The 23,735-nt window shown below is 35.5% G+C and overlaps 2 protein-coding genes across 2 annotated transcripts; both read right to left on the bottom strand.

Annotated features, from left to right (window-relative positions):
- Positions 1–11,666: 11,666 nt before the first annotated feature.
- LOC122578607 (uncharacterized TPR repeat-containing protein At1g05150-like) lies at positions 11,667–14,454 on the bottom strand. The gene has a single exon (XM_043750601.1). The coding sequence runs from the start codon at positions 14,292–14,294 to the stop codon at positions 11,802–11,804; it is 2,493 nt and encodes an 830-aa protein (XP_043606536.1). The 5' UTR covers positions 14,295–14,454; the 3' UTR covers positions 11,667–11,801.
- Positions 14,455–16,901: 2,447 nt separating this feature from the next.
- LOC122578333 (probable 1-acylglycerol-3-phosphate O-acyltransferase) lies at positions 16,902–23,735 on the bottom strand. Its single transcript, XM_043750275.1, has 9 exons — positions 23,380–23,735; positions 22,309–22,545; positions 20,684–20,730; positions 19,200–19,318; positions 18,921–19,081; positions 18,557–18,666; positions 18,382–18,481; positions 17,300–17,423; positions 16,902–17,196 (listed from the first exon to the last, which is right to left on the bottom strand). Exons 1-9 carry the CDS (start codon positions 23,583–23,585, stop codon positions 17,071–17,073), a joined length of 1,230 nt encoding a protein of 409 aa, XP_043606210.1. The 5' UTR covers positions 23,586–23,735; the 3' UTR covers positions 16,902–17,070.

Here is a 23,735-nt window from a genome sequence, read left to right on the forward strand (position 1 = left end):
TGAAAGAGATGAAGCAGCATGCAAGGAAGTAGACGAACTAGTAAAAGTAGGGATAATAAGAGAAACCACATACCCTATGTGGATCGCGAACCCGGTAATGGTAAAAAAGGGGGACGGAGGCTGGAGGATGTGCGTGGATTTCACAGACATAAATAAAGCATGCCCGAAAGGCTGCTACCCATTGCCAGAAATAGACTGGAAGGTCGAATCCATAGCAGATCACAAATGGAAATGCTTCCTAGATGCATATAAGGGGTACCATCAAATACAAATGGCAAAAGAAGACGAGGAAAAAACATCTTTCCACACAAGTAAAGGAACGTTCTGCTACACAAAGATGCCATTCAGTTTAAAAAACGCAAGAGCAACCTACCAGAGACTCGTAGACAAAGCTTTCCACAAGCAAATCGGGCGAAACTTAGAAGTCTATGTAAACGATATGGTCATCAAAAGCAGAACGGAGGAGGAGTTACTCACAGATATCCAAGAAACCTTCAACACTCTTAGACAAATAAACATTAAACTTAACCCCAAGAAATGTTCATTCGGAATGGAGGCTGGGAAGTTCCTAGGTTATTATGTCACAAACAAGGGCATTCAAGCAAACTATCAAAGGTAAATATAATACTTGAACTCCCAGCCCCAAAAACAGTCAAAGAAGTGCAAAGCCTCAATGGCAAACTTGCAGCGTTAAGCCGTTTCCTCTCAAAAGAAGCAGATAGACAACTACCATTTTTTAGAACGCTGAAGAGCTGTGGGATAAAGAAAGGATTCGAATGGAGGAAAGAGGCTAACGAGGCATTCGAGCAAATGAAAAAGCACATAGCAGAACTACCCACATTAACGTCACCCAAGAAAGGAGAAACCCTTTTCATATACCTCGCTGCCTCAACAGAATGTGTTAGTGCAGTATTGCTCATAGAAAGAGAAAGAAAGCAAGTGTCGATCTATTTCGTAAGTCGGATCCTTTAAGGAGCAGAAATAAATTACCCAGAAATGGAGAAGCTCGTACTAGCCCCTGTACATGCAGCAAGAAGGCTGCGCAGGTACTTTCAAGGCCACCCAATAGTGGTACTCTCAGGCAAGCCACTAAGGCAAATATTGACAAAACCAGAGAAATCGGGAAGAATGGCAAAATGGGCAATCGAGCTTGGAGCATATGATATCGAGTATAGGGCAAAACATGCAATCAAAGGACAAGTACTCGTAGATTTTATTACATAAATAAAAGAAGAAGGAAACACGACAACCCATTCAACATCATTCGTAGTAACCGGAGAAGTGGATTCTGAAACCTGGGAGTTATATACGGATGGAGCCTCAAGTTCAGAAGGCTGCGGGGCCGGAATAAGACTTGTCAGTCCAGATAACCAAGAATACACATATGCCTTGAAGTTTGAATTTGACAGAACAAATAACGAAGCAGAATATGAAGCATTGATAGCAGGGTTAAACCTGGCTAAAAGTATGAAGATCAGAAGCATCAAGGCTTTTGTAGATTCCTAGCTAGTGGCTAACCAGGTGAAAGGAGAATACGAAGCAAAAGGAGAAGTGATAAAGCTATACTTGGGTAAAACAAGGGAGTTAATCGAGAAATTTGGAAGTTTCAGCATCGAGCACATATGAAGAAACCAAAACAAGAAAACAAATGCACTTAGCAAACTGGCCTCCCTAACATTTGCACACCTAGGGAAAAAGGTATTAATAGAAGTACTCAAAGAAAGATCTATACAGGAGAAGAAAGTATATGACTTGGTCAAAAAAGAAGGGAAAAATTGGATGACCCCAATAGTAGAATACCTAGTCAGTGGAATACTTACAGAAGACGAATATGAAGCAAGAAAAATCAGAATAAAAGCACCACAATACAAGTTGATGGAAGGAAACCTCTACAAAAAAGCATTCCTAAGCCCTTGGCTCCTCTGTGTAGGACCCAAACAAGCGGAAATGATTTTTTTTGAGATACACGAAGGCATCTGCGGGTTACACGCAGGACCCAGGTCGGTAGCAACAAAAGCATTACGCCTAGGGTACTTTTGGCCAACAATGCACAGAGACGCAACTACGTTACTACAAAATTGCAAGGCATGCCCGCTACATGCAAACGTCCCCAGGTTACCAAAGAATGACATGACATCGGTAACATCTGCGTGGCCTTTTCAGAAATGGGGTATTGACATTGAAGGACCGCTACCTAAGGCACCATGAAAGGTAAAATTCTTAATTGTAGCAATTGATTATTTCACTAAGTGGGTAGAAGCAAAACCAGTAGCCACCATTGATGGAAAAGCAATTGAAAAGTTTGTCTGGGAATATATCATATACCAATTTGGGCTACCACAAATAATCGTCTCGGATAATAGAAAACAATTCGCAAAAGGTACATTCCATGATATGTGTGAAAGATTGAAAATAAAGCAATCCTTTACATCTGTATATTGTAAAAGGGATGGAAAAGGGATGGAAAAAAGGCAATGGGCAAGTCGAAGCAATTAGCAAGCAAATTGTAAAAGGGATGGAAAAAAGGCTAGGGCGCACACACAACGGCTGGGTGGACGAGTTACCCTTGGTACTCTGGGCACACCGAACAACGCCAAAACAAAGCAATGGTGAAACTCCATTTTCCCTAGCATTTGGATCAGAAGATGTCCTACCAGCAGAAATACAAGTCTCTACATGCCGGATGACAGGGTCACAGAAGAAAACAATGACACAGAAATGCGTGTCAACCTAGATCTCCTAGAAGAAAGGTGAGAAATTGCATCGATAAGGGAAGCTACATATATGCAAAGGATTGAGAAATATTACAACAAAAGAGTTCACCCAAGCAGTTTTAAAGTTGGCGACTTTATCCTCAGGCTAAACAGTGCAAGTCAGGTGGAGTATCAAGGAAAGATGGGGCCAACCTGGGAAGGACCATACAAGATCGATACAGTCATCGGAAATGGTGCCTACAAACTCTCTACCACAGACGACAAACCGGTTAGTAGAACATGGAATGCGACGAACCTGCGTAAGTTCTATTGTTAGGAAAAAAAAACTATAATATTTAATATTCATTTTTGGAAAAGAAGGTTCATCTTCATTCTCTTTGAACGAATACACAAACATTCTATTTCAATCAAAGTGCACTAATATAACAAAACAGACATGTTACAAGAAACAACAAATTGGTGGGGACGCCTACCAAAAGATAATAAAAAGGAACGGGTAAACAAACCCTTCATTACACGATTTTTACAACACGGCCAAAAATAGCCATTACTGTGTGCCAGATGAAGAATCTAGGCATAACTTGTACACATCAAAATCTTCACGAGCAACTTGGTCAACGAGAGATTTTCCAGAGTGGGGATTCACCTTGGTCAAATGATGAACGAACGGAACGACTTCAGTCAACACTTTCCGATATTTAGCCTGAAGAGAAGATAACTTCGACTGCAATACCTGAAGACGATTTTCCCTCTCCAACATCCCATCACGAGCGACTTGCAGTTGAAGATCTTTTATGTCTAGTGAACGCTTCAGATCTTGTAGATCAACCGACTTCTCATCCTCAACAACTGGTGTTGGGTTCTGACTCACATCACGCAAGCGCTGCTTCAACAATTTCAGATTTGATTCCAACCGACGAATCTTTATCATATCCACATATGAACCAGCCCCAATTTTGAATTTTCGACCGATGGTTTTTATCCGACCATGTTTACAAAACACACTCCTCTTTTTTCGACAACCCCACTCCATTATGGAAATATCAAAATAAAAAAGCCAGCCGCCTATAGGGACTATAAACCAACACAGATACACTTAAAATCCACCGTTGAACTTATATCGAGATAAGCACCGCACTACCATCCAAATTGAGAAAAAGTACCCTCAAAGATAAATCCTTATGCATAATTACCCCTGTAAGACTATGGACACGACCAGATTCACACCCAAGAATGCAAGATACCTTTTTGAGCAAGAGACTTGATATGTCGTATTTTATGTCCATTTCCCATAGCTTAAAGTGTCGATTAGTGAGGATTACGAGTCATTTTCGTATACATTTGGTGCGTTTATGGTATTTGTTAGTGTTTCAGGTGGAAAACAGGTACCTAAGCGATATTTTGCAGAAAACGAAGTTTCTGGAGCAAAATGGGTGTTTACGGATGTTTCACGTGGCTCGTAGGTAAAGAATCGAAGAAAGTCAAAGCTGGTCAAAATGGTCAACGCAAGTCAACAGAACACTGCGCCGCAGTATGGGCATGCGTCGCAATATTTCAAGTCGAGGTTAAAACTGCTTCGCAGCATAGGCAAACTGCGACGCAGTTTGTGTATATACGACAGAAGGCCAGTCAAAGTCAAGGGAAGTCAAAGATGACACTGCGACGCAGTTTGGGACTGCGACACAGTATCATGCCGAATCTACTGAATTTAGTCAGCATATAAATAACTGCAATAAACATTCCAAAAACCTATCTTTCACTTTTCAGACGATTTTAAGAGCTTTTCCTAGGGTTTATCTTATTTTTCATCATTGTGGAGGATCAAAGACTCGTTCGGAATCATTTCGTTATTCGTTTTTCAATCATTTGTATTCGGTAACAATGAATTCTTTCGTTTTGATTTGTTATTTCATATCTAATATGAGTGACTAATTGCTTTTTCATCCATCTTGATGGAGTGAGACTTTATGTAGGGATTGCACAATATTTATTAATTCAAGTGATTTGATTTAACGTTTTGTCGTGAACTTAATCTATTAATTCTTTGTTATTCAATTATTGATTGTGGATGATTTGTGCTCATTGCTTAGTGACGACTAGGATTTGGGTATAAGTTATTTTGATTGCTTAGTTAGAAGCAATTGGTTCTATGACGGGTACAGTAGAGGGGAATCAATATTTGATAAGAATTAACGGGTTGACGGTTGGGTACAATCGATAGACGAAATTGTTATCTAAAATGACCAAAACCATTGTTTAACTAGGGAAGTTATAAAAAGGCGTCTCGGGGTACCGGTCTTAATAATGAAACTAGTTATTACAAGAGAATAAAATAAGTTATTAACTTGACGGGTATGGGGTTGGCAATAGATTTGAGTCTCGGTCATTAAATCACTAAATTGAATCTGAACTTCATCAAAAGTGCAATCCTAACATTCTGTTGAGCGAAATCAAGATGGGTGACCTTTTAATTATTGTTTTAAACAACAAAATCTTCTTTCGATTAATCCTCCAGGATTACTAACAAATTTTGCTAACCACTTGCAACGTGGCAACCCGGCCACAAAACCCCCACTTTTCTACTTGAATCATTTAATGTTTACAATTGCTTATTTAAGTCCTTGCGAACGATCTCGGCTTACCAGTTTTAACTATACTGCATGCGATCAGGTACACTGCCTATGAGTGTGTAGTAATCAGTATTTCGGTAAATCGTGTTTATAAATTTAAAGCTAGATTTCGCACATCAAAACTAACAACATAACCTTGGCATGTCATATTGTTAGTCTGGGAGGCTTGATGATGTACCCACCTAGACCTCCAGCACCTAGAGAGACGCTGACTGCACGCAGGGTACAACGAATAGACTTCACCCAGGCTACACCTAGACTCTACACAGCCTGGGGAAAGAAGATAAGCACTGAAGAGATATCACCATATCATTTCCTTAAATAATAGAGATCGTTGCTAAAGATAAAGAAGACAGAAGACTCCTTCACAAAGGAGATCACTATAAAAGGGGGAAAACTATAAAGCTAAAGAGAGGCACCATCTCAGCAAAAACCCTAAACATAGAACAACATTTATCTAACCGGCGTACAAGGGAGAAACACTCCTACCAGCAGGGAATCGCCAACGAACCATTTCTAACACTTCAAACCCTTACGTCCAATCCGCTGTACAAACACAAATTTGTAAAACGAAAATGAGACATTGTTTACAAATGCAATTCCCAAACGTCTAAGAAAAAATTAAAGCTACACAAAAGGTTGTTTTTAATTCTTGAAAGATAGTAGAGAGATATAAAAGTAAGTTTTCCGATACTTGGTTGATTATTAATAAGTGAAAATGAGGACCACTTTTTGTTTCTTTTGACATTCTCATAGTTTAATAAGAAATGTTTATAGGGATCATCGAAGATGTGGATGATGGATAACGGAAGTAAAAGTAGTGTGTCTCTGGGTGAGATGGAGGAATTGATGTGTTGTTGACATCCGAATTCGTATACCTCTGACAGTACTCTAAAGGTGTATTGAACATTATGTAATCTACTTTTTTTGAGTTATTATTATTATTATTACTAATTATTGTTATTTTAAGAACCATGTCTGGCTCCATCCGTCCCACAAAGATTATAACAATAAAAAACTTAAAATTGAGATAGGCCATCACATTTAGGTGGGATAACAAGAGATAAGAAACCTGAGTTCAAGACTCAAACTTAAATGAAACTATGGTGTTTTTCTAGATCCGAACAATTATTTAAAAGTAAAAGAAAATAAACAATTAAAATTATGACGCTATACTCATCTAAGAACATGGGAAAACAAACTTTTAAATGTGTTATCAGAATTCAAACTCGGGATTTGTAAAAAAAAAAAAATCATAATGGTGACGTAGTAAGTATTTTTATGCAACTCAAGTCTCAAGGAACCGACCTCCCATTTACTTTTTTGTACTTTAAAAGCAATGGGCTTTGAACTTACTGGGCTCCTGCTTGAGGAAAGCCTACTTAGTTATTGCAATCATGGTCTTTAAACATTGGGTCTTATTATATTGGATGTCAATTGGTAATCGTATTTTGTTAGATTATTATGAGTGAGTTTTAAATGTCCTAAAATTTAATCGTGTTTCATTGCAGTTGTCACATATATGGCAATGAGTATGTAGCTCACTTTGAACAAGTCAATACGTGGCAATATGTTAAGCAAGTTGTTATGTTTGTAGGCGAGAGGATTGTCGTAAACTAGGAATACGAATCCCTTTTTGCGTCTTGGTAGTCGTAAGCTGTGCTCCCCATTTTTGACAATGGGGTATCATAGTTAAAGGAGTTGCTCCCCATAAATACTTATACCACAATCTACAAGTATATATTTGTTTAGTAGACTTGTTTTTTTTTTTCCAGGTTAATCAAGTATACGTGGCACGACCTCGTTGGTTGTGGTGGTTGGTATGGCGACGAGGTGCAGGAGAGCGGGTGGGTCCCGGGTGACAATTGGTCCAACAGAGGTTTCGATCTGATACAAGTGCCCGTTGTTCTTGATTACTTGTATAAAAAGGATAAAAGAGGAGTCTTTGAAAGTTAAACGTGGTAAAGTACAACATCGCTTTAATTGAACACATTTGTAACCTCTTACCGAAATATCGTTCATGTTGATGTACCTTCTTTTTCTCCAATAAATGTAATGCTAACTTTTTTTATTTAGTGTTATTTTTTTTTATGATCATTAATTATTTAGCGATTATATTTTTTTTAGCTATTGTGTTAATCGTTAAAGTAAAAGGAAAATGATACATAAAATGACGTACGTGTCATAGTAGGCATAAATGTATTACGAGTAGTTTAGATGTAACATTGAGGTGACACAGCTAACAGAAGGTGACGAAGTTTAAAACAATCTTTAGTTATTTCGAATTGGCATTCTTCAATAGTTAAAACACTAGATTTTATATCCGTATCCAACACTGGACACGAGACTTACGACATTATTAATATTAGATATTAATACATGTAACTCATAAAAGGTTATAAGTTCAAAGTTGAAGATATTTCTTTATGGAAGAAATTTGCTGTAGTGTTTTTTGTTTTTTCATCTTTGTCACATATTAACACCTTAAAGCCCTTCTCGACTTAACACGAGATGCTGCAATGTACAATTGTTCGTATCTGAAAACCGGACTTTGTAGATAGAAACCAATTTAAATAACATTGTAAAATTAACTATATTAGTTTTTTGTTTTTTATTAATTAAATAAAATTATGTAAAAAACTAAATGATGACATAAATCGAACGATATGATTGGTTAATAAGTCATTAGTTCAACTGTATTTTAGTATATATTAAAATTAAAATAGTAAAATTACTATTAAAATCTTAATATATTTACATTAACTTTAATTTATCTTTAATTAATTAATTATATATATATATATGATAGAACATATTATTGGATATATATTAGTTATTATTTTATTAGATAAATATTAGCAATTATTTAATCAAATATATATTAGTTATTATTATATTTGTTTATTATATTAAAATTATCGGGTAAAAAATATAACTTGGATATATATTAGCTATTATTATATTTGTTTATTATAATAAAATAATCGGGTTAAAAGTGTAAATTACAGTCAAAATTGAAAACAAAAGTCAAAATTAAGAAATCGAGAGTTGTGATTAGTCGATAAGTTATTAGAGCAACCAGTGGCGGATCCATGATTTTTTAATACTGGGGGCACGATAACAAAGATGGTAACACGAATGCGATAAGTTATAGACAGGGCGAGTCATGAGATTTTTGATGCCCTAAAAGAAACACTTTGAATTTACCCTTATTAATTTCTGTAAACGAACGACACATTTAGTTTTTAGAGGTTTAGACTTTAGCATCATGTTATGATAGATGGGTCATGTACTAGTAAATGCATTTTATATATATATATATATATATATAGGTTCCAAGTAAAATAAAACAAGCATTAAAGTTAAACACTTCACTTAAAATCATTGTTCATAATGAAAATCATCGTGCATTAACATATATACGTGTGTTTTGTGAATCTTCGTGCATCAATTTTACTATAATCAAAGTGTCAAGATCTTGTTCAATTTGTTTTACAATAACCAACCCCTATATATATATATATATTAGAAAAATAAATACGTGGTTGTTATATATTTAGATATAGAGATAAAATACATTACATATTAATTTTTTAATACTTAAATAAATTATTAGAATTTATGTTTTATGAATTATAAAACTAAGATGAAGAAGTTGTATACACAAATTTAGATACATGACAACCACATATTATTATCTCTCTATATATTTATGATTATTGAATTTGAAGGCATTGAATAAATATACTAAAAAGTTAAAAGGACAAAATTTATAACTCTAGATAATTATAAAACGTTTTAATAAAATAGTTGGGAAAGGGGGCCAAAGTGGAAAAGCGTCCAAAGTTACTGTTGTCTTCCTTGTTCTCTCATGAACACAAAACACAGATCCACCATTGATGTCTGATCTCAAACTTCTTTCTTATAAATTTCAGTAATCAGTTTTAGCTTATCAATTTCTTTATCATCATTTTATTGTTTTGAAGAGGGCATTCAAATTTTGGGTCGGAGGCATCAAGAAAGATTGAGCGATATTCACCTTAAAACCTCATAGCACTTACACTAGCAATTTCAAAGTTATTGAGGGCAACCGCCTAACTGTGCTTTAGTATAATAAAATATTATAACTTTAAATTTTAATTTAATATAACTGGTTTATAAATGTTGATAATAACAAGTTCACCGACAAAATCAAAATAAACTGTATTTGCGATGTCATTATATTATGCGATGGACCATGGCATGACACCCAGATGTCAAAGAATTAAGGGGGTGTTTGGTAAGAAGAAATCATAGAGAATGAAAATGTAATAGAGAATAGAAATAGTGAGAAAGAGAATGAGTATTTAGAAAGTAAGTAGATTTCGTTATTTGGTAACCATAGAGAATGAATATATAAAAAAAATAAAATTTTAAATAATAATGCATTTATTACATATAACATTTTGAAAAAAATATATATATATTTTTCCATTCTCACCCATTCTTTACAATTTGTAGAGAATGGGTAGAATGAAATTGATTTTTCCTTCTCCTTTCTCATTCCCTTTCTTCAATGCAAACAAACAAGGGAAGTCTTTCCCATTTTCTTTCTCCTTTTTCGATTCCATCATACCAAACACCCGCTAAGTCTTTGGAGCAATCTCATAGTTACTTGTTATCACGTACAGATGATGGGATCGACGTAGTTAGTTAGTTATGTCATGTCAATCAATAGGTGAAATGAATTTGTAAGGTTCACTTAGACCTTAATAGAAGAAATACTCGAACAAGTGACTTTACATTGAAAAGTAAAAAATAAACCAATCATTAGTCGCAAAAGTAAGCTAAATTTCAAGTCATCAACAATTGATTCCATATATTATCATCAATCACTTTGTTAGGAAGGATGGCCCAACTTATATAAGGCACTTTTTTTATATACATTATTCTTTTCGTTTCATTAAAATTGTTACTTTTAAAATTTCAAAGTCAAATTTTATCAACTTTGATTATAAATATATTTAATTATATTATATAATAGTTGATGAAAGTTATACCAATAAAAAACACATGTAAAACACAATCAATTCATATAATTTTCTTCAAATATTATATAATACAAATAAAAATATTAATAATCAAAGTTAGTTAAGTTTGACTTTGAAATCATCTGGGTTACAGCCCAGTGGCCACCTGTCCCCCTAAAAAGTGACTTGGTGGGAACACCACCCAGGTTCGAATCTTTGCAAAAACATATTTACACAACCAAGGTTTCTGAGGTCTCACCGTTAGGCAGCGTTGTAAGATCGCTAGCTTGAGAAGAAAAATTTCTTTATGTTCCTGAACATTTACCTTAAAGTTTGACTTTGAAAAATTAAAAATGGACAAATTTAATGGAACGGAAGGAATGTTTATTTTATTTCAGAATAAATATTCTAGTTACAACTGGTATGATTATTTACTGGTTTAGTTATGATATGACCAACATTTTGAAAACCACTTTGAATTGGTCAACATAACTGGTTGAACCAAGATCTGGTCGGCCGATTAGTTAAATAGGACCGGTTTTTCAGTTCAACTGGGTGACAATTAAAACTAACCGGTTAATAAAAAAACTACGTTTTATTAAAAAAGATTATATGAAAATTTCTTTTACAAGAAATTTAGTTTTATGAAGCGGCTCTGACTGAATTTTTTTTCCTGTCACTTAGAAATCAACTAACTAATTATAAAAGAGATGCAATGTATACGACTATATCTTTCGAAACACGATTGTCTAACTAGTTAAATACTACTCCGTAGTATATAGATATAGAAGTTGTAAATATATCACTCCTTTTACAACGGTGCAACTATAATATGAGTTTCTGTTACACGATAAATTTGGTGATAAATTGGAAATAGTTGAAAGAGTAAAATGTAATGATGATATACAATTGCACAATCAAAGGTGTTAAGCTTAAAAAATTAGTGTTTGGTGAAGCTAAAAGCAAAGGTATTACTAGCACAATCATGCCAACCACTAATACCAAACTATATAAACATGGCCCCTACTCATATTTTTCTTTTACTATACCAACAAACCAATTAATTATATGTTGGTTGGTACTCTTTTGGTATGTTCATAATATCATCTGCTTGCACCAAATTGAATTGCCACCCCCACCACTTTTGCCCAAAACAGTTGTCTACACCCCGATAATACTTCATGTCCAGTTGTATGTATTTTTTGTACATATTTCTAACTTTGCAATATATGTTGGCCAATGCATCATATATGCCAGTTTTACAAGAGTATTAGAATCATCTAATGTCAATGGCAACTATACCAATCCCGCTATGAGACACATCCAATGTTCATACATCAAATAAACTGTTAAATATCATACAAAATGATTAGCTCCACAAAGGGATTTATTATACAAAACAATCATCACTCATATCACACAATACAAAAACTAAAAAAATCTAAAAGCTATGAATTATTTGTACCTGATGAACTTTTAGAACTATTTGATGAACTAAACCACATGCACTTATCTTTCAATGCTTCACTCCCATTAGCATACTCTTTGAAATGATACTCTTCCTGCTTAAAATTCGGAGCCACTTTCCCTTCACTGTAACATTGACTACAAAGACTAAATCTTGACTTCACCTCCTTAAATCGTGACCCTATTATTGGGTATCGACAAACTGAGCACGTGTTGTTACCATGACGGTTCCTGTCACCGGCTTCAAGCTTTATTAAAGTAGACATTACACCAAAACCCCAATCTTTATCATCAAACATAGCAAGAAACTCGGTTAGTGAAACCAATGAATCGTCTCTTTCACCATGGATTTCGAGCATTTCACTGTTGTTTAACTCTGAAGAAATGTAGATGGATCTCAATAACTTCAAGTATCTTAAAGCATCAGCTTTTTTAATCTTACCACCATTTCCTTCTTCATTCACGGGCCGCCACAAAAGTGATTCAAATGCCACCCTTTTCCGTTTCTCAGGTGTACCACCACAAATTGGAGCTATTACCGCAAAAAACATACCCAAATCTACCCTGCCGGATTCTGATTCATCGAGAACTGAGAGGATTTTAAGGTTGATTGCCTTGACTGCCCCTACAAAAGTCTCGGCTTTCAAGAAACTTAGTAACCTTCTAAGAATGCACTCCAAAGCGGCCTTACGTATAGACTTTTCAGGTATACCATAACCAGAATAGCTTAAAGGGGTCTCGGTTTCATTCATTTCCTTCTTAAGAAGCTCGACATCACATTTAAACAACCGGGTTATTCTTTGAAAAGATCGAATATCAAGAGCAGTAGCCAATTCTTGTCTCAATGTCGTTTTTTCACTTAAGGTTTTGAACTTTGAAGGCTCTATGATAATAAATGAATCTTCCCCATTTCCGTTACCCTTTAATTTCTTTTTCTGAAGTTGCTTCAAGTGAGATAAAGCATCATGTAATTCAACCCTGCTAGTCATCTTTAAAGCTTCTTTTAACGATTTTTTAGCTTCGTCGGTCTCACCAGCCCCTAATAACGAAACCGCCTTGTTCAACTGAGCCCTCCAATGGTTAGGCCACAATCCCAAAACCCGAATGTAAACCTCAGAAGCCCGTTGGTACCGACCCATATCCATATACAGACCACCTAGATTATACAAAGCATCAACATGACCAGGCTTCAAATCAATGGCTTTTTGGAACTCTTTAACCGCATTATCATCATTACCCATTGCGTGTAAAGCGGAAGCAAGGTCACAATGTGCATCTGCATAATCATTTTTCAAATAAATTGCTTCTTCTAAGGCCTTAACAGCAGCTTTATACTCGCCCACACCGAATAACGCACTACCTAAAAGCTTTAAAGCTCTAAAATGAGTCGGACAAAGAATTGCAGCCTCTCTATAATGTTCACAAGCACTAATAACCATACCTTCACCTTCAAGTGAAATTCCAAGATTCACATGAATTTGAGGAAGTAAATATGCCCATTGAGTACCACCGGCTTCTGCTGCATCCAAAGCTAAAATAAACTCATCCTTAGCTTCACCATGCCTTCCAAGAACATAATAACAATTCCCTGTTCGAAAATGAGGCCTAACATCAGTAGGTTGTAACTCACAAGCCCTTTTAAAACACACTAATGCTTCTTTAAACACCTGCTGATCATATAAAACACGACCAATCGCCATATGCCCATCAAACGCTTCTTCTCTCGACCTAGCACCATCTGCTCTAGACCTCAAACCTCCTAACTCCTTAACAAAAACAGCATACTCATGCTTACTTTCATCCCAAACAATCTGTTTATTATTACTATTCATCTCCATAGACGGTCCAAGCTCCCTAGACCACCCCGGATCAGAAAACACATCCGAATTCTCCCCTCCTTTCATCTTCAAATCCTTCATTTGTTTAGTTTTTAACCTCTTAATCAAAACCTCCAAATCATCCACCAATTTCCAAGTATCATCAAACACAATCCCATGGTTTGGCGAAGCAGCCCAATTAGCAGTCCTCAACTGCGTATGAGGCTGCTTCTGGGTCGTCTTCCCTTTATCCTCAGCAACAACAATAGAATTCGAATTATCCTTAAAAGACGAAGACCCGACTTCATTCACATTGCCAGTATCAACAACAGCCCCATTATTAACACCAGTATCCTCATTACTCTTCAATTCGAGGCCTAACGCCTCAAAATCTCGATCAACATCACCAGCACCGTCATCATAAGTCCTTAATAGACCATCATAAGTAAGACCCTTTTCAGAATCAATAAAATCGCTATAAGTACGAAAAACTTCATCAAGTATTGCACTAATTTGTTCATTACTAAACTTAACTCTAGGGTTTACAGCTACAACAAGTGCAGACATTTCATCTCTATTTAAACCCCCATCTCTATTTAAATCAAACTGCTGAAATATTCTTTTTACTTTTTCTGATCTGCTACCTCTAGTCGCCATTATTCACTATTTTCTTAGCTCACAAGTATGCAAAACAAATATATTTAACTAAAGAAACCTAATTGGCCGAATAGTTAGGCTATAATATAGGAAATTTTGTAAGGCCTGAAATAACTACAGCTAGAAAATAACGATACTAATAATAATAATAAGAACAAGAGAAATTAATATAAGAAAATTAATACTAATAATAAATATAGAATGAGAAAGAGTGGATGTGAAGGTGTGTGTGTGTGTTTGGCTGGGTGGGATGAAAGTGAAGGTAGGGACTGAAGAAAGTAAAGTAAAGCAGCCGCACGAGATTCTGTTGATTTAATTCTCTGAAAATAAAATCTTGTTTATAGGAGGATGTTTATATGCAACTAAACTTGATTAGGTCGGCATGTGTACCTATATATTTATATTTATATTTATATTTACATTTATTTAATTTATTTCTTTTTTGCTTAGTTAAAGTATGATTTTAATGACTTTTTCTTTTCTTTTCCATGCCTCGTGATTTTCAATGACACACATATGTGTATCAAGAGATGTTTATCATAATGTTTTCAGTAACTTACTTGATTATTACAGTTGCGTAACATAAATATAACATTTTGAGTGACTTACTTGGTTATTACATTTGCGTAACGTAAATATTAAAAAAAAAAAAAAAATTGGTTATAAAAGTGACTTTTTGCATTTAGTTAGCAAGAAAACTCAATTTTAAAAAACAAGTAAATACAAATTCTAATTTCAAAACATAATTTCATACACGCCTTATTGTTAAGACACCTTAAACAAATGTTACCCTACTTGTTCTACTTGATTGGTTAAAATAATATTATTATCAAAGGGTATAATGAGTAGATTTTCTAAGACTCCTTATAAATAGCTATATAAAGGATTTACCCTCTTGGGGCATCACTTCAGGTTATCAAACGTATATCGAAGCTCTAAATCCAAATAAACTTGTCACACTGATTGATATTTCTTTGTTAATTTGGTTGATCTCATGTCACTAACAATTAAAGTAAAATTTTATCGTACAGACTTGCATTGTGAATACATGAGATATTGAGAGTAACATATATGTTGAATCTAATTGCTCATCAAGACCTCAAATATTGCTGATAAATCACATAAAGAAAAAGAATTAAAATGATAACATGTTAATGAATTGGACTTAAATATTATTAAGCGGAAGAATAGCTATATGCACCCGTGTTACATCCAATATAAACATTTTGTTAAATACCAAAACCGATGTCGAAAGTTTCTAGGAAGCAAAACTTAATTCATTCGGTTGGGGATTTCCGTACAAGTACCGATTCAATTCAGTTTTTTTTTTAACCCATCCACAAAACACTCGGATTATTATTGTTTTACTGTTGGGGCCAACATTTATACGTCCCGTGCTTTCAGGGATTAAACCTACAACCGGTAGAGCTTAAGAGGGTAGCCAATGGACTCGTCCCTGAGCTCGTTCGACATCTTCGGACGAGTCCACACCGTTGGGTGGGACTCTTCCCTGGGTCGTTTGGGTCGCTCGTCCGGGTGGCTTTCCTGCAGAGACGAATGTGTTTGGTTGTTGTTGTTTTTTTTTTTTTTTTAAATGCAATGGCTATAAATTCAAAAGGAATAAGACAAAACTAACTTTCACCATTTGGCAAGTTTAGCCCCTAAACGGCTATGTAGTTCAAAACAGGTTAAAAAAAGTGACAACTTTAGTCCTTAACGGCTAGTTTTTCAAAATGGCTATATATACACTTCAAGTGAACCACCATTTGACGTACCAGAGCGTACGTTCGAGGAAAGGATTGCACATCACCAACGTACCGGCAAGGAGCTTCGAGATCGCATTGTGCATTATGCTCTTCGTCATGATCTTACGGAGCATATATGGCGCCTCCCGGCTTAATGTGTGTTTTTTTATAATAAACTATTGTTAATGTTTTTATTTTAATGTGTGTTTTCTTTACTTGAAGTATTGTAATGTTTTTTTTTTGGTGTGTTTTTTTAGATAAATTGTGTAATGTTTTTATTTTTAATGAAGTGTTTTTTATTTGTGTATGTTTTAGTTCGTTATAATTTTAGAGGGTTAAAAGTGTAAAGTTTGGATAAATGGATAAAATTAGATAATTTGTGGGTCCAAAACTAGTCCTTAAGGGATGAGTTCATTGGGTGCATTTTGGAAGGATTAGTCATTGGAGTATTTTTTGCTGATGTGATGCTAATAGAGACTAGTCTTTGATGGATAAGTCCTCACCATTGGGTACCCTCTAAGTGATTGACCTTCTACCCAAGAAGAGCACCATCCCAAAGCCATAGAGCCCCAATCCGAACAATAAATCCCATCAAGGATTTTGTCAAGGCCCAGGTATGAGATAGCTCTAACACATGACATTCCTAACACCATTAACCTTCAAGATATAAGCATTCCCTTTTCCAAAAGCATTAAACGAGTAAATAGAGAAGGTTTTTCTTGTATGTACATGACCAAAGGACAAGTTTTTAACTTAAATGTGCACAACTTAGCCGGGGTCTTGACATTGCTGTTTTCATCCCTCCATTGATGTTACCTTGCTATGATACAATCTTGGCAAATGAAATATTTGAAGGGTGCAATGGTGCATGAAAACTTAATTCATCACATAAATATGTTTCTGTACATAATGCCAATAGGCATCAAACCAATCTTGCTATGATACATGTGCCGAAACACGGGTGTTTTCTAATATGAAAAGCGTATGAAGGTTTATTTTTTACATGATTGATAAATGGTCGTAAAATAATGTTAGACGGATGTAACACCTTCCTCAAGAGGATAGTTGGCTGATTCCGGAGGAAGAAATCTGCTGCAAGCATGTAATACTGCTGAGTGGAATCCTTTTGCATTGTCTAAAAACACAAAGTGACCGGCCTGCAAATCATATCGTATAAGCATAAGTTAGAACCATCAGATTTTTAACTGAACTTCCTATGTACCAATTACTAAAAATCTATAATATATCACAAAATCAGACCTGCGGGACTCTTATGATTTCACATGGAACAGTCATATTCTTGCGAGCTGCATCTGCTCCCAGATAATCCATCCAGTCATGGACACCATATATAAAGGTTGTTGCCACTTTCCACTCGGAAGATCTGCACGCCAAAAAAAATAAGAAAAGGAAAAAAAGAATGACATTGTTACTCCTGATTAATAAATTTACTAGCCAAAAGCTTGATTCTATTTTTCGTATGTGCGGGGGACTGAAAAAATCAGAAAGAAGTTGCAGTTTATAATGACAGGGACTGAATTGCAGAGAGAACATTTCATTGCATTTACGTGATGAAATATCTTAGGTTTGCTGATATTTCAACCGCCTTTCAGAATCGTAAGTTCATAACCTAAGTTATCCGTACAGAATGAAAAACATTGATCCCACAAAGCTCTCCCCTATTAGAGCTTTCATTTACAAGATAAGATTCATTCTTCAGAAAAAGGTGATTTAAAAAAAAAGGAAATCCTAGAGTTGAGGTTAAGGAGTCAAGCTTGAAGCTCCAATCACTTAGTAAGCTAAAAGCACCAAATATAATGTTGCAAAGCTTCAATAAATAGTTTACATTCGTCAAATCACAACATATAGGATAGAAAAAAAATAGAGGTAGCAAAATGACCTGGCTGGGGTTATGGGTCAAAATAGGTTCGTGTCAAAAGGTGATAGTGTCTGTAAAAACTGGTCCGATTGGGTCAACTTGCAAATACCTTTTTATAAAACTTTTATAAATTTAGAGATATTTAATGTGATAAGTATGATTACAAAAATATATTTACTATAACTATTGTGCCAGTGGCTAATAGCTTCTAGAGGTCGCTTGATTATTTTGGTGGTGTATGACTGATACAATCAGTCTCACATAGTGGTGCTGTCACAGTGTAGGATAGATACCCAGTCACTCACTTGCAACCAATTTCCATTTTCGGATTTGAATAGCCCTCTTTCTTGATTTAACATATATATGAGCTAGAGTTACCTATTGGCCCATCATGTCACATGGAGTCATGGATAGAAGTGTTGCAATAAATAAAAATCTTTCCAAAATATATATACAAACTCACCTTTGTAATAGAGGACTCCGAGCAAATGCACCAAATGAGAAGATATGCTTCATACACAACTCTCCACTAGCCTTTGCCACCGAAGTGTGGTAAAGATAATCTTCAATAAAAATATCAGCTATTAAAAATGATTTTCCTGAAATATCGATATGTCAAAATGGTAAATTTCAATCACCTGTAAGTAATTTTGACTCTTCCTCGGCTAACACTTCGCCAGTTGCGTATTGACCAAATCTTGCACTTGTATATTTGTGGACCAAATTTGGACCAAAAGGGCCTAAACCTCTGCATCAATAAACTCCACATTTATATATGCTGAAGTACATTAGTATTATTTCTTACTACCTTAGATAAGAAACAAATAGGTGCATCTTCAGATCTATTTCTGTAAACAATCCATGATGCCCATAATAAAAAGTTCATTTTTATTGTTACTTTAAAAAAAGAAATTTTTTGCACAATCCAATATAATTTCATGTAAAGAGTAATGTTTGAGAAAATACAAAGAAGAAGATAAAAGCAAAGAAAGACTAAATTACCTGATGATCTTCAAAGGAGTAAAGTTAGACTCCCACAGATGATTCAAAATAGCACCCTTCCATGTTGCTTGGAATTTAGTAAGTCGTTCTGATTTATGTTCAGTTTCTGAAGTAAACCCAGCAGGTCCTACCAAAATCAGATGTTGTACATGCTCCGGATGCTTCAATAATTTCAAGAATTAGTATACAATAGTTTTTTGATATATAGAGAGTGGCAAGGAACTTGTTTGTTTCTGAATAATATTTGGGTAATTAACAGAGTAACAGCATGAATCTTACTTTTAGAGCATATTTGGCTGCAATGTACCCTCCAAATGAGTGCCCAAGCAAAATAAAGTTGCTAAGGTTTTTGACTTTGCGCCATTCCTCAAAGGAATCAATAAACCAGTCCTCAGTTTCTGCATTACACACATTAAAATGATTATATTATATTGATTACAAATATATACTACTATACTAGCACAGTACCCGTGCAATGCGGCGGCGGTGGTGGCAGCGGCGGTCGTCTGGTGGTGGCAACGACTAGTGGTGATGGCGGGCGACTATTGGTAGTGGTGACGGCGTCAAATGATGTAGATAAATGTAATTGATGTAAAGGTGGTAGTTGATATATGATGTGTATCAGACCCGAAAGTAGCAACACAATAAGAATAAAACAGAAAATAAGAGAAAGAGAAGACAATCGATAGATAATCTGGATTAACGCCCCAATGGCCCTATCTGGATTAATGCCCCAGCAGCCCTAGTTCCTAAGAACAATAATAATAATCTCCATACTCGAAACGGTGACCTAATGACCTTATTTAACCAAGCTGACAACTTACCCTAACTTGGTGCACAAGATACTAAATTAATAATAATAACGCCCCATTGGGTTGGGCCAGACAAGAGGGCGCATATTATCATTATTAGTTATTATTATTATTAATTTAGTATGTTGTGCACCAAGTTAGGGTAAGTTGTCAGCTTGGTTAAATAAGGTCATTAGGTCACAGTTTCGAGTATGGAGATTATTATTATTGTTCTTAGGAACTAGGGCTGCTGGGGCATTAATCCAGATAGGGCCACTGGGGCGTTAATCCAGATTATCTATCGATTGTCTTCTCTTTCTCTTATTTTCTGTTTTATTCTTATTGTGTTTCTACTTTCGGGTCTGATACACATCAATTGGTATTAGAGCCAGCCCTACCTTTCGAGGTTCTAACACTCGGAGTGGTGGCCTATGGAGTGGTGGCTTGGACCCAAGGAGAAGGGTGTCAACCGTGACCAACATAGCCGTGACCAACAAGGACGTTGGCTCCTCAAAGGATGGGGTATTGATATGATCCCACATCGGCCAAGTATGGGATTGGTTGGTGGTTTATAAGCCTAGATGTCCCTCCTCCTTTGAGCTAGCTTTTGGGAGTGAATTCTACACTTAGCTTATGGCATGATGCGAGCCTATCAAGGATGGGTTCGTATCAATATATTGTAGTAGATAAGGGTTTAGGGAGTAAATTAGTAAGATAAGGGTTTTGGGTATAAATTAGTTCATTAAGGGCAAATTGTGTAATTTTTATAAGTCTTTCCTAAAAGGGGAGTTCATTAAGGGTAATTCCAATGTCTCATTTTTTTATACTATTTCTGAAAGGAGAAAGGGGCTAGAATTTTTATAATGTAGTATAGGTTATAATGTTAAATTTCACAAATTCAAGACTGCTAACAAGTGTGCAGTACAAGTGTGACCGCTAACAAGTGTGCAAGTACAATTAATAAAAACTAACCTTCAGTACTTTTACAAGTGAAGTCTGGTCTGCTAGATCCACCCCAACTGCCAAACAAACAATATCAGAAGAAAGAAACGACCGGATGAAAGTACAGCGAAGACAATGAACACCTTTAAGCTGAATAAGTAAATTGAAGAATGAATAGTAGCAAGAAGAAAATATTTACGAATTATAACCAAAACTAGTATAGTGGTGAGTTGTTCTACTAGCAAACATGTTGATTGCATGCCTGCATACATACATACATACTATAAAAAAAAGGGGTAATTGGATGGAAACCCCTTGATCCCATGTACCATTTGGTACCCACTAATCCCCCAGCCAGGCTAGTGTCCAGGTGATTGATTCTCAACCACTTAATAATCCCCTGATCATCTCAAGTTTGCCTTTGACAAGACTTGAACCCAAGACCTCCCCTGGAAAGTAGCGGCTGGTGACCACTGGGCTATTACCCAATGGTTACATACATACATACTATATACATATACATATATATATATATAGTGAAGTGATCAAGTGAGAACCAATATAATGGTGAGAACCGTGAGAACCACTAAAAAACTATCTCTTAGACCTTAGAGTTAAGGGACGCCCGTACCGTATTCAACCGCCATTATCTCTTGGATCGCCACTCATCAAATCCATACCATTCTCATATGCGTCCGGTGACAACCCCTTTAGAACCGATAAGGGCAACGCCCGTACTGTATCCATACGTTTTCAACACGTAACCCATTTTTTTTTTTTTGGAATGAGTTTTTGTTAAAAGAAATCAAAAAATTAAAAAAATCAAAAACTAAAAATTAAAAAATTAAAAATTAAGAAATCACACCAAAAGGGAAAAAAAAAAAGAGAGAAACTAGTGGTTCTCATGGTTCTCTCCCAGGTTTTTGTTCTCACATTAACCCTACCCTATATATATATGGGAAAAGTGAAGGTGGTGTTATCTCACACCCAGGTTGGGTGAAAACCACTCGCATGTTAAAATTTTTAATCCACCCAAAACAAAAATAAAAAATCATTTACTTTTTTGAAAAATATATTAAAAACTCATGTTTGACCACCAAATAACCTGAAAGGCGACCATGAATTTTGAAAACTAGAATGTATGGCCGCATCAACTAATTTTACACTAAATGTTTTAGTAGATGTGGTTCTCAAGTGTTTGTATCTGGTTCAATAAAAGGACAACATTCAATTCGAATTTATGTCTATTCAAGAGAACCAGTGGGGGTTTTGAGAATTGAAGTGCCTAGGCAGATTCAGTAAAAAAAGTCCCCTAACGTCTAACAAATTCAAAGGTATAAATTTTTTTTCTAATAAATGATAACTAACGTCAGAACAATAGATTATATACATAACAAAATCATAATATTAATTAGTTAAATGGAATCAGATGCATATTTATTTATATATATAACACATTTATACATTATATATAAAAAAAATTTAAAATTTTGTGCCCCTCCTCTAGGTCTCCCCTGAAGTGAACATAGCATATGAACCTCAGCAAGTGAAATACACATACATTTCCCTTCTAAAGGAACAAAGATTTGAAGCACAAAAGATTAGTTTCCAAAAATAGCAACCAACATCGCAAACTAATCGAGTACTGAGCTCACCCAAGCTGATCAATGGCAATAACCCTGAAGTGCTGAGCAAGGGCATCAAAATTTCTAAAGAAGAAACCTTGAGAAGCCGCATATCCATGTACCATTACAAGAGTAGGAGATCCCTCTTTGCTATTGAAGGTAATAGTATTGATAAATCTTGGTTCATTTGTGGCGGAGCGAAACCAGCTCACTTTAGACCCTGGTGGACCAGACCCGATATTAACCAGCTCTTGAGTATAAGGTGTCCTGATATTCAATCCAAAACAATTATTGATCTAAAGATAATAAGCATTGCCAATTGCTAAGAAAAAGTTCAAAATGAAAAAAAACAACCACATATCAATCCATCAGACTGCTTCCTGATTTTAGGTGTATCGTGCTACTATGAACTGAAAAGTGTACAAATGCCGCACTTTTTCGCCATTCCACTTGGCACATAAGGACAGATCAGTAATACCGACAAGCACATTCACCACTCATGTTTTGTAAATACATGTACATCAGAATTTGGCTAATTACACCAAAAAGGTATCTATCTGTCCTTGTTGTACTATTACGTGTATTGAACTTTAAACCTAAACTTTTAACGTATCAAACACTCAAATACATCCGCCATCCGGTATCTTTCCATCACCTAAATTCAGTAAAAACAGTAAGAACTGACATGACAGCCATGTAAGTTCCACGTCATAAAATCTGATCCCACGCCACCGCTTATAAATGTCATATCGATATGATAGCAGTAAGCTAAAAGTTCATTACATACAAATGTAAAACCAATACATATACAGTAGTAGGCCAATAACTAAACATGGATAGTTTACATACACAGCCAACCTACTCAAGTTCGATTAAATCCGAGTGCCCGAGCCTAAACAAGCTAGTGGCAACTTCAAACCTAAACGACCTAAGGCCCGAGCTATGATCAGTCAACTTGATTTGACTCGCAAACAATTAACATATACTAAATTTCAATAAACATAAAAATCTAACAGATAACACATACACTTAGAATATAGGAATACATAATTCACAACCATATAAAACAATATATATATATATAATATATATAACACTTACTTAACGAGAGATAGAAGACGTTTTTCAGCAGAAATAATGTGATCAACTGAAGTCGGAATCCACCGGAGAACAGATGGCCATAACGATCTCGTCGCCGTTACCGGTGATGCATTTTCCGTTGCCGGAGGAGATGAGTTCAATTCATGTGCCATATGTTTGGCCGGAGAATTCGGAATAGAACGTCTCAGGCCAAACCTAGGGTTCATACAAAGTGATAAACAGTGAGCTGTATGTATATATATATATACAGGTTGATTGATTGCGTGGCTGGCGGTTACACGCAGATCCGAATTCTGACTTTTAAAGGAAGTAAAATTCCGGAGAACAAAACGGGGAAAGGAATCTGATTGAGTTAC

Source organism: Erigeron canadensis, chromosome 8 (genome assembly GCF_010389155.1).
Source record: "Erigeron canadensis isolate Cc75 chromosome 8, C_canadensis_v1, whole genome shotgun sequence".
In the NCBI taxonomy this organism is placed as follows: Eukaryota; Viridiplantae; Streptophyta; class Magnoliopsida; order Asterales; family Asteraceae; genus Erigeron; species Erigeron canadensis.